The 12669-nt window shown below is 48.2% G+C and overlaps 1 protein-coding gene across 2 annotated transcripts in view; it reads left to right on the top strand.

Annotated features, from left to right (window-relative positions):
• LOC124039853 (integrin beta-1-like) overlaps positions 1–12669 on the top strand; it is a 57984-nt gene that overhangs the window by 21017 nt on the left and 24298 nt on the right. For both annotated transcript variants that reach the window (XM_046356317.1, XM_046356318.1), the window contains exons 2-6: positions 9688–9754; positions 10232–10317; positions 10568–10787; positions 11253–11423; positions 11826–12064. In XM_046356317.1, the coding sequence (XP_046212273.1) occupies positions 9688–9754; positions 10232–10317; positions 10568–10787; positions 11253–11423; positions 11826–12064 (783 nt within the window). The remainder of the gene's footprint in view (positions 1–9687; positions 9755–10231; positions 10318–10567; positions 10788–11252; positions 11424–11825; positions 12065–12669) is intronic.

Genomic DNA, 12669 nt, shown 5'->3' with positions numbered 1-12669 from the left:
GGGCCTCTGTCTGAAACGGCGTCTAATGGGAGGCCATGAATTCTGAACACATTCTCGATGATGATTTGTGCCGTCTCCTTAGCGGAAGGAAGTTTAGCGAGGGGAATGAAATGTGCCGCCTTAGAGAACCTATCGACAACCGTAAGAATCACAGTCTTCCCCGCAGACAAAGGCAGACCGGTAATGAAGTCTAGGGCGATGTGAGACCATGGTCGAGAAGGAATGGGGAGCGGTCTGAGACGACCGGCAGGAGGAGAGTTACCTGACTTAGTCTGCGCGCAGTCCGAACAAGCAGCCACGAAACGGCGCGTGTCACGCTCCTGAGTCGGCCACCAAAAGCGCTGGCGAATAGACGCAAGAGTGCCTCGAACACCGGGATGACCAGCTAATTTGGCAGAGTGAGCCCACTGAAGAACAGCCAAACGAGTGGAAACAGGAACGAAAAGAAGGTTACTAGGACAAGCGCGCGGCGACGCAGTGTGCGTGAGTGCTTGCTTAACCTGTCTTTCAATTCCCCAGACTGTCAACCCGACAACACGCCCATAAGGAAGAATCCCCTCGGGATCAGTAGAAGCCACAGAAGAACTAAAAAGACGGGATAAGGCATCAGGCTTGGTGTTCTTGCTACCCGGACGGTAAGAAATCACAAACTCGAAACGAGCGAAAAACAACGCCCAACGAGCTTGACGAGCATTAAGTCGTTTGGCAGAACGGATGTACTCAAGGTTCTTATGGTCTGTCCAAACGACAAAAGGAACGGTCGCCCCTCCAACCACTGTCGCCATTCGCCTAGGGCTAAGCGGATGGCGAGCAGTTCGCGGTTACCCACATCATAGTTGCGTTCAGATGGCGACAGGCGATGAGAAAAATAAGCGCAAGGATGAACCTTATCGTCAGACTGGAAGCGCTGGGATAGAATGGCTCCCACGCCTACCTCTGAAGCGTCAACCTCGACAATGAATTGTCTAGTGACGTCAGGAGTAACGAGAATAGGAGCGGACGTAAAACGTTCTTTTAGAAGATCAAAAGCTCCCTGGGCGGAACCGGACCACTTAAAACACGTCTTGACAGAAGTAAGAGCTGTGAGAGGGGCAGCAACTTGACCGAAATTACGAATGAAACGCCGATAGAAATTAGCGAAACCTAGAAAGCGCTGCAACTCGACACGTGACCTTGGAACGGGCCAATCACTGACAGCTTGGACCTTAGCGGAATCCATCTGAATGCCTTCAGCGGAAATAACGGAACCGAGAAAAGTAACGGAGGAGACATGAAAGGCGCACTTCTCAGCCTTCACGTAGAGACAATTCTCTAAAAGGCGCTGTAGAACACGTCGAACGTGCTGAACATGAATCTCGAGTGCCGGTGAAAAAAATCAGGATATCGTCAAGATAGACAAAAACAAAGATGTTCAGCATGTCTCTCAGAACATCATTAACTAATGCCTGAAAAACAGCTGGCGCATTGGCGAGACCAAACGGCAGAACCCGGTACTCAAAATGCCCTAACGGAGTGTTAAACGCCGTTTTCCACTCGTCCCCCTCTCTGATGCGCACGAGATGGTAAGCGTTACGAAGGTCCAACTTAGTAAAGCACCTGGCTCCCTGCAGAATCTCGAAGGCTGATGACATAAGGGGAAGCGGATAACGATTCTTAACCGTTATGTCATTCAGCCCTCGATAATCCACGCAGGGCGCAGAGTACCGTCCTTCTTCTTAACAAAAAAACCCCGCCCCGGCCGGAGAGGAAGAAGGCACTATGGTACCGGCGTCAAGAGACACAGACAAATAATCCTCGAGAGCCTTACGTTCGGGAGCCGACAGAGAGTATAGTCTACCCCGAGGAGGAGTGGTCCCCGGAAGGAGATCAATACTACAATCATACGACCGGTGAGGAGGAAGGGAGTTGGCTCGGGACCGACTGAAGACCGTGCGCAGATCATGATATTCCTCCGGCACTCCTGTCAAATCGCCAGGTTCCTCCTGAGAAGTGGGGACAGAAGAAACGGGAGGGATGGCAGACATTAAACACTTCACATGACAAGAAACGTTCCAGGATAGGATAGAATTACTAGACCAATTAATAGAAGGATTATGACATACTAGCCAGGGATGACCCAAAACAACAGGTGTAAAAGGTGAACGAAAAATCAAAAAAGAAATAGTCTCACTGTGGTTACCAGATACTGTGAGGGTTAAAGGTAGTGTCTCAAATCTGATACTGGGAAGATGACTACCATCTAAGGCGAACATGGGCGTAGGCTTGTCTAACTCTCTGAAAGGAATGTCATGTTTCCGAGCCCATGCTTCGTCCATGAAACAACCCTCAGCCCCAGAGTCTATCAAGGCACTGCATGTAGCACCCGAACCGGTCCAGCGTAGATGGACCGACAAAGTAGTACAGGATCTAGATGGAGAGACCTGAGTAGTAGCGCTCACCAGTAGCCCTCCGCTTACTGATGAGCTCTGGCTTTACTGGACATGAATTAACAAAATGTCCAGCAAGTCCGCAATAGAGGCACAGGCGGTTGGTGATCCTCCGTTCCCTCTCCTTAGTCGAGATGCGAATACCTCCCAGCTGCATGGGCTCAGTCTCTGAGCCAGAGGAGGGAGATGGTTGCGATGCGGAGCAGGGAAACACCGTTGACGCGAGCTCTCTACCACGAGCCTGGTGACGAAGATCTACCCGTCGTTCTATGCGGATGGCGAGAGCAATCAAAGAGTCCACACTTGAAGGAACCTCCCGGGAGAGAATCTCATCTTTAACCACTGCGTGGAGTCCCTCCAGAAAACGAGCGAGCAGCGCCGGCTCGTTCCACTCACTAGAGGCAGCAAGAGTGCGAAACTCAATAGAGTAATCCGTTATGGATCGATCACCTTGGCATAGGGAAGCCAGGGCCCTAGAAGCCTCCCTACCAAAAACTGAACGGTCAAAAACCCGAATCATCTCCTCTTTAAAGTTCTGGTAATTGTTAGAGCAATCAGCCCTTGCCTCCCAGATAGCTGTGCCCCACTCTCGAGCCCGGCCAGTAAGGAGTGAAATGACGTAAGCAACCCGAGCTCTCTCTCTAGAGTATGTGTTGGGTTGGAGAGAGAACACAATATCACACTGGGTGAGAAAGGAGCGGCACTCCGTGGGCTGCCCGGAGTAGCAAGGTGGGTTATTAACCCTAGGTTCCGGAGGCTCGGCAGGCCAGGAAGTAACAGGTGGCACGAGACGAAGACTCTGGAACTGTCCAGAGAGGTCGGAAACCTGAGCGGCCAGGTTCTCCACGGCATGGCGAGCAGCAGACAATTCCTGCTCGTGTCTGCCGAGCATGGCTCCTTGGATCTCGACGGCAGTGTTACGAGCATCTGTAGTCGCTGGGTCCATTCTTTGGTCGGATCCTTCTGTTATGCAGGTGAATGAGGACCCAAAAGCGACTTGGCGAAAACAGAGTCTTTAATCCAGTAAAGTAAATATACAATCCTAAAGCACAATTCCACTCGTAATGACGAGAACTGACTGGAGACTCGATCATGAACTGCAGGTTGCCTCGGGAAGGCACTTGAACGTAACAGACTCAGACACCTGCTCACCACGCAGCATCTGAGGGAAACACGACACGACAGGGCGATACACAGACACAGCACGGTGAACAATAGACAAGGATCCGACAGGGCAGAAACGGAAAACAAGGGGAGAAATAGGGACTCTAATCAGGGGAAAAGATAGGGAACAGGTGTGGGAAGACTAAATGATTGATTAGGGGAATAGGAACAGCTGGGAGCAGGAACGGAACGATAGAGAGAAGAGAGAGAGGAAGGGAGAGAGAAAAAGGGGAACGAACCTAAAAAGACCAGCAGGGGGAAAACGAACAGAGGGAAAAGCAAAATGACAAGACAATATAAGACAAAACATGACAGTACCCCCCACTCACCGAGCGCCTCCTGGCGCACTCGAGGAGGAATCCTGGCGGCAACGGAGGAAATCATCAATAAGTGAACGGTCCAGCACGTCCCGAGACGGAACCCAACTCCTCTCCTCAGGACCGTAACCCTCCCAATCCACTAAGTATTGGTGACCCCGTCCCCGAGAACGCATGTCCATGATCCTACGTACCTTGTAAATAGGTGCGCTCTCGACAAGGACGGGAGGGGGAGGGAAGACGAACGGGGGTGCGAAGAAAGGGCTTGACACAGGAGACATGGAAGACAGGATGGACGCGACGAAGATGTCGCGGAAGAAGCAGTCGCACAGCGACAGGATTGACGACCTGGGAGACACGGAACGGACCAATGAACCGCGGAGTCAACTTACGAGAAGCTGTCGTAAGAGGAAGGTTGCGAGTGGAAAGCCACACTCTCTGGCCGCAACAATACCTTGGACTCTTAATCCTACGTTTATTGGCGGCTCTCACAGTCTGTGCCCTGTAACGGCAAAGTGCAGACCTCACCCTCCTCCAGGTGCGCTCACAACGTTGGACAAACGCTTGAGCGGAGGGAACGCTGGACTCGGCAAGCTGGGATGAGAACAGAGGAGGCTGGTAACCCAGACTACTCTGAAACGGAGATAACCCGGTAGCAGACGAAGGAAGCGAGTTGTGAGCGTATTCTGCCCAGGGGAGCTGTTCTGCCCAAGACGCAGGGTTTCTGAAAGAAAGGCTGCGTAGTATGCGACCAATCGTCTGATTGGCCCTTTCTGCTTGACCGTTAGACTGGGGATGAAACCCGGAAGAGAGACTGACGGACGCACCAATCAAACGACAGAACTCCCTCCAAAACTGTGACGTGAATTGCGGGCCTCTGTCTGAAACGGCGTCTAATGGGAGGCCATGAATTCTGAACACATTCTCGATGATGATTTGTGCCGTCTCCTTAGCGGAAGGAAGTTTAGCGAGGGGAATGAAATGTGCCGCCTTAGAGAACCTATCGACAACCGTAAGAATCACAGTCTTCCCCGCAGACAAAGGCAGACCGGTAATGAAGTCTAGGGCGATGTGAGACCATGGTCGAGAAGGAATGGGGAGCGGTCTGAGACGACCGGCAGGAGGAGAGTTACCTGACTTAGTCTGCGCGCAGTCCGAACAAGCAGCCACGAAACGGCGCGTGTCACGCTCCTGAGTCGGCCACCAAAAGCGCTGGCGAATAGACGCAAGAGTGCCTCGAACACCGGGATGACCAGCTAATTTGGCAGAGTGAGCCCACTGAAGAACAGCCAAACGAGTGGAAACAGGAACGAAAAGAAGGTTACTAGGACAAGCGCGCGGCGACGCAGTGTGCGTGAGTGCTTGCTTAACCTGTCTTTCAATTCCCCAGACTGTCAACCCGACAACACGCCCATAAGGAAGAATCCCCTCGGGATCAGTAGAAGCCACAGAAGAACTAAAAAGACGGGATAAGGCATCAGGCTTGGTGTTCTTGCTACCCGGACGGTAAGAAATCACAAACTCGAAACGAGCGAAAAACAACGCCCAACGAGCTTGACGAGCATTAAGTCGTTTGGCAGAACGGATGTACTCAAGGTTCTTATGGTCTGTCCAAACGACAAAAGGAACGGTCGCCCCCTCCAACCACTGTCGCCATTCGCCTAGGGCTAAGCGGATGGCGAGCAGTTCGCGGTTACCCACATCATAGTTGCGTTCAGATGGCGACAGGCGATGAGAAAAATAAGCGCAAGGATGAACCTTATCGTCAGACTGGAAGCGCTGGGATAGAATGGCTCCCACGCCTACCTCTGAAGCGTCAACCTCGACAATGAATTGTCTAGTGACGTCAGGAGTAACGAGAATAGGAGCGGACGTAAAACGTTCTTTTAGAAGATCAAAAGCTCCCTGGGCGGAACCGGACCACTTAAAACACGTCTTGACAGAAGTAAGAGCTGTGAGAGGGGCAGCAACTTGACCGAAATTACGAATGAAACGCCGATAGAAATTAGCGAAACCTAGAAAGCGCTGCAACTCGACACGTGACCTTGGAACGGGCCAATCACTGACAGCTTGGACCTTAGCGGAATCCATCTGAATGCCTTCAGCGGAAATAACGGAACCGAGAAAAGTAACGGAGGAGACATGAAAGGCGCACTTCTCAGCCTTCACGTAGAGACAATTCTCTAAAAGGCGCTGTAGAACACGTCGAACGTGCTGAACATGAATCTCGAGTGCCGGTGAAAAAAAAATCAGGATATCGTCAAGATAGACAAAAACAAAGATGTTCAGCATGTCTCTCAGAACATCATTAACTAATGCCTGAAAAACAGCTGGCGCATTGGCGAGACCAAACGGCAGAACCCGGTACTCAAAATGCCCTAACGGAGTGTTAAACGCCGTTTTCCACTCGTCCCCCTCTCTGATGCGCACGAGATGGTAAGCGTTACGAAGGTCCAACTTAGTAAAGCACCTGGCTCCCTGCAGAATCTCGAAGGCTGATGACATAAGGGGAAGCGGATAACGATTCTTAACCGTTATGTCATTCAGCCCTCGATAATCCACGCAGGGGCGCAGAGTACCGTCCTTCTTCTTAACAAAAAAACCCCGCCCCGGCCGGAGAGGAAGAAGGCACTATGGTACCGGCGTCAAGAGACACAGACAAATAATCCTCGAGAGCCTTACGTTCGGGAGCCGACAGAGAGTATAGTCTACCCCGAGGAGGAGTGGTCCCCGGAAGGAGATCAATACTACAATCATACGACCGGTGAGGAGGAAGGGAGTTGGCTCGGGACCGACTGAAGACCGTGCGCAGATCATGATATTCCTCCGGCACTCCTGTCAAATCGCCAGGTTCCTCCTGAGAAGTGGGGACAGAAGAAACGGGAGGGATGGCAGACATTAAACACTTCACATGACAAGAAACGTTCCAGGATAGGATAGAATTACTAGACCAATTAATAGAAGGATTATGACATACTAGCCAGGGATGACCCAAAACAACAGGTGTAAAAGGTGAACGAAAAATCAAAAAAGAAATAGTCTCACTGTGGTTACCAGATACTGTGAGGGTTAAAGGTAGTGTCTCAAATCTGATACTGGGAAGATGACTACCATCTAAGGCGAACATGGGCGTAGGCTTGTCTAACTCTCTGAAAGGAATGTCATGTTTCCGAGCCCATGCTTCGTCCATGAAACAACCCTCAGCCCCAGAGTCTATCAAGGCACTGCATGTAGCACCCGAACCGGTCCAGCGTAGATGGACCGACAAAGTAGTACAGGATCTAGATGGAGAGACCTGAGTAGTAGCGCTCACCAGTAGCCCTCCGCTTACTGATGAGCTCTGGCTTTTACTGGACATGAATTAACAAAATGTCCAGCAAGTCCGCAATAGAGGCACAGGCGGTTGGTGATCCTCCGTTCCCTCTCCTTAGTCGAGATGCGAATACCTCCCAGCTGCATGGGCTCAGTCTCTGAGCCAGAGGAGGGAGATGGTTGCGATGCGGAGCAGGGAAACACCGTTGACGCGAGCTCTCTACCACGAGCCTGGTGACGAAGATCTACCCGTCGTTCTATGCGGATGGCGAGAGCAATCAAAGAGTCCACACTTGAAGGAACCTCCCGGGAGAGAATCTCATCTTTAACCACTGCGTGGAGTCCCTCCAGAAAACGAGCGAGCAGCGCCGGCTCGTTCCACTCACTAGAGGCAGCAAGAGTGCGAAACTCAATAGAGTAATCCGTTATGGATCGATCACCTTGGCATAGGGAAGCCAGGGCCCTAGAAGCCTCCCTACCAAAAACTGAACGGTCAAAAACCCGAATCATCTCCTCTTTAAAGTTCTGGTAATTGTTAGAGCAATCAGCCCTTGCCTCCCAGATAGCTGTGCCCCACTCTCGAGCCCGGCCAGTAAGGAGTGAAATGACGTAAGCAACCCGAGCTCTCTCTCTAGAGTATGTGTTGGGTTGGAGAGAGAACACAATATCACACTGGGTGAGAAAGGAGCGGCACTCCGTGGGCTGCCCGGAGTAGCAAGGTGGGTTATTAACCCTAGGTTCCGGAGGCTCGGCAGGCCAGGAAGTAACAGGTGGCACGAGACGAAGACTCTGGAACTGTCCAGAGAGGTCGGAAACCTGAGCGGCCAGGTTCTCCACGGCATGGCGAGCAGCAGACAATTCCTGCTCGTGTCTGCCGAGCATGGCTCCTTGGATCTCGACGGCAGTGTTACGAGCATCTGTAGTCGCTGGGTCCATTCTTTGGTCGGATCCTTCTGTTATGCAGGTGAATGAGGACCCAAAAGCGACTTGGCGAAAACAGAGTCTTTAATCCAGTAAAGTAAATATACAATCCTAAAGCACAATTCCACTCGTAATGACGAGAACTGACTGGAGACTCGATCATGAACTGCAGGTTGCCTCGGGAAGGCACTTGAACGTAGCAGACTCAGACACCTGCTCACCACGCAGCATCTGAGGGAAACACGACACGACAGGGCGATACACAGACACAGCACGGTGAACAATAGACAAGGATCCGACAGGGCAGAAACGGAAAACAAGGGGAGAAATAGGGACTCTAATCAGGGAAAAAGATAGGGAACAGGTGTGGGAAGACTAAATGATTGATTAGGGGAATAGGAACAGCTGGGAGCAGGAACGGAACGATAGAGAGAAGAGAGAGAGGAAGGGAGAGAGAAAAAGGGGAACGAACCTAAAAAGACCAGCAGGGGGAAAACGAACAGAGGGAAAAGCAAAATGACAAGACAATATAAGACAAAACATGACAATTCCATGCGTGAAATTGCCAAGAAACTGAATATCTCGCACTATGCTGTGTACTACTCCCTTCACAGAACAGCGCAAACTGGCTCTAACCAGAATAGAAAGAGGAGTGAGAGGCCCCGGGTGCACAACTGAGCAAGAGGACAAGTACTTTAGAATGCCTAGTTTTAGAAACAGACGCCTCACAAGTCCTCAACTGGAAGCTTCATTTAATAGTACCCGCAAAACATCAGTCTCAACATGACTCCGGCATGCTGGCCTTCTAGGCAGAGTTCCTCTGTCCTTTGTCTGTGTTCTTTTGCCCATCTTAATCTTTTCTTTTATTGGCCAGTCTGAGATATGTCTTTTTCTTTGCAACTCTGCCTAGAAGGCCAGCATCCCGGAGTCGCCTCTTCACTGTTGACGTTGAGACTGGTGTTTTGCGGGTACTATTTAATGAAACTACCATTTGAGGACTTGTGAGGCGTCTGTTTGGGGGTACAGAGATGAGGTAATCATTCAAAAATCATGTTAAACACTATTTTTGCACACAGAGTGAGTCCGTACAAATTGTTATGTGACTTGTTAAGCAAATATTGACTCTTGAACTTGTTTAGGCTTGCCATAACTAAGGGGTTGAATAATTATTGGCTCAAGACATTTCAACTTTTCATTTTTTATTAATTTGTAGACATTTCTAAAAACATAATTCCACTTTGACATTATGGGGTATTGTGTGTAGGCCTGTGACTAAAAATCTCAATTTAATTCATTTTAAATCCAGTCTGTAACATGACAAAATGTGGAAAAAGGAAAAGGGTTTGAATAGTTTCTGAAGGCACCATATAGGGCTCCAGATCATGACCATCAATAGCTCTGGGCCCTGAGGCTATATCGATTAACTGGTATCCAGCCTAATGTCTTCTATTTGTACTACAAATGTAAACAAAAACACAGTATTCAGTGCTAGCTTTTACTGTATCCTCACACTAACCTTGTGATGTTGTATCTGTTTTATTTTTCAGATGGACCTGAAACTACCTCTGATATCAACATTGTTAGCAGTCATTTGTTACAGCAGTGCTCAGCAAGGTAAAGTTATTCTCTCTCATATCTCAAGTTTCTGTCCTACTTACTTTAACTTCCACCTTGTTAGACAAACTCAATCCTCAACAGCAACATCAGTGTTCTGTTTCTGTACACTGACGACACAGTACATCATCTAATCATATTATGTCATAAACGATGTTGGCCTACATACAATGCAGAATGGTGACTAATAGCCTGATTTTCCATGGGTGAGTCGAAGCAAAGCGAGCATGCTGCTGTAATGTAATGATGTTATTTGTCAGAAGAAGAAGCAGCTCCACCTAGGCTTTTTGGAGCTTAGTAGTTAGGGCATCATAGAACTATGGAACAGCGGAATATTACGTTCTGGCTCCAATTACTGTACTCTCTGAGCCACACAGTTTTCCTAATTTTAAATTAAACAATGTGTAAACACTGGGGCGTTTTGCCTGCTTAGTCTTTAGGAGTATAATAATGAGTTTGCTTCTCTTCAACCTTCAGAAGGGAACGAGTGCATCAAGGCCAATGCCAAGTCCTGTGGGGAGTGTATTCAAGTGGGAGCGAAATGTGGATGGTGTACAGACCCAGTATGTGGATTTGAATTTGTCAATAACTTTGTTACTGCATTTTTACTATAACTGACTTAGCATTAGAACTTGTATGCAATCAAGGAGAGAAGTATGTCATCTAAACTGTCCCTTGGAATTACAACACTAGTGTGTGAGGCAATATTGTTTATAACCTGCTTTGGAGTGTAGGAAATATATTTTCAGAAAATAAGGACCTTACATAATGCAATTTGTCATGATACTGATTAACCTCCTCCCTCTCCCCCAGGAGTTTCTTAAGCAGGGTGAGGCCACGTCGACCCGCTGTGACGAGCTAGAGTCCCTGCGGAAGAGAGGTTGCAGTGGCGCCAAGGTAGAGAACCCCCGAGGCAGCCAACAGGCCCTGAAGAACAAGACTGTGACCAACCGCAACAAGGGAGCAAAGAAACTCAGACCAGAGGATATCACACAGATCCAGCCCCAGAAACTCACCCTTAGCCTCAGATCTGGTGGGAACTTTGATAAGTGTGCATCCCAAATGGCAACCTTTTCCCTATTTAGTTCTACTACTTTTCGCTCTGGTCAAAAGTAGTGCCTTATATTGGGGATAGGGTGCCATTTGGGACGTAGTCTTAGTTAACTTTGTTTCAGCCATAACTTCCCGTTTTGATCATTGCTGAAGCAATTTTGCTGAGGGTTGCTGTTTCCTGATATTTTCTGTGGTCTTTCACTGTTGATTAGTTACAGTATCCTCTATTTTCTTTGAGAGTGTAAGCTATCAACTGGACAGCTGTTATTATGTGGAAGGAGTGGTCCTTGCACACTTCCATGCCAGAGGCTTATTTGATAGGGACAATTCACCTTAATCAACATTTCAGTGTTAACATCAATGTAAATGTGCCAGAGTTGGCAAAAGTGCAAATTTTCAACCACAGTCCCTGGTTTAACCTTGCCTATCTGTTTGTATATTGTAGGTGAACCCCAGTCTTTTAATCTGAAGTTCAAACGAGCTGAGGATTACCCCATCGACCTCTACTACCTGATGGACCTCTCCTACTCAATGAAGGATGATCTGGAAAATGTAAAGAACCTGGGAACACAGCTGATGCTGGAGATGTCAAAGATCACATCTGATTTCAGAATCGGTAAGATTATGAATCCGCCCCGGTATGAGGAATGTGTAACTCTGTGTTGTCTGTTCACACTGCTATGCTCTATCTTGGCCAGGTCGCAGTTGCAAATGAGAACCTGTTCTCAACTAGCCTACCTGGTTAAATAAAGGTGAAAAAAATATATTAAAAAAATAAAATAAAAAAATGGGGATGTCCATATTTCTTAACTTTTTCTCCACAACAACTTGATACCTTCTGCTTTCAGTGCTGTTTGGGTGCATATTGCATAATTATACATTTTCTACAATACCCATAATGTTATGTGTAACATATCCAGTTTTATCTTAGTAAATATGTTCTGAAGCTAACAAATTGGTGTCCTGTCTCCTTACCAATACAGTGTATATGTGAGCTGGATTTCTTCTTTTCTGTCAGGTTTTGGTTCCTTCGTTGAGAAGACTGTGATGCCTTACATAAGCACCACCCCAGCCAAGCTGCTGAACCCCTGTACTGGGGACCAGAACTGCACCAGTCCATTCAGCTATAAGAACGTCCTGAAGCTGACCAGCAATGGACAGGAGTTCAACACCCTGGTGGGACGACAGCAGATCTCTGGAAACCTGGACTCACCAGAGGGAGGCTTTGATGCCATCATGCAAGTGGCTGTCTGTGGTGTAAGTATTATGCTTTTATTATAATATACAGTACCAGTCAAAGTTTGGACACACCTAATAATTTCAGGGGTTTTCTTTATTTTCACTATTTTCTACATGGTAGAATAATAGTGAAGACATCAAAACTATGACATAACCACATGGAATTTTTAAAAAGTGTCAAACTAATCAAAATATATTTTAGATGAGATTCTTCAAAGTAGCCTTGATGACACTCTTGGCATTGAAACAATCAGTTGTGTTGTGACAAGGTAGGGGTTGTATATAACAGCTGAAATAAGCAAAGAGAAATGACAATCCATCATTACTTTGTCGGGTTCTGAGTATATGAAATATACTTATTCGTGTCACTAAGGGAGAGAGGGTAATGTATAACGTTTACATTTTGTTAGGATATGTTATTAGCCATCAGGGATCCTCTGGGTGGAGAAGAGACTCAGTCTGGTACCAGGCACCATGACAGACGTGAGTTGGGGAGGAGTGAGCACATTGGGGCACAGGTCAGGTCAGATGAAGTGAGCAAGAACAGATATCACTACGGTTCTGTCTAGCAACAGCGATGCATTGGCTGTTCAGATCTGGAGGAGACAGCATAGGAGAAAGGG

The sequence above is a fragment of the Oncorhynchus gorbuscha genome, linkage group LG07, assembly GCF_021184085.1.
Source record: "Oncorhynchus gorbuscha isolate QuinsamMale2020 ecotype Even-year linkage group LG07, OgorEven_v1.0, whole genome shotgun sequence".
NCBI lineage: Eukaryota > Metazoa > Chordata > Actinopteri > Salmoniformes > Salmonidae > Oncorhynchus > Oncorhynchus gorbuscha.
The sequence above is the reverse complement of the archived record's forward strand: the minus strand, read 5'-3'. Positions and strand labels throughout refer to the sequence as shown.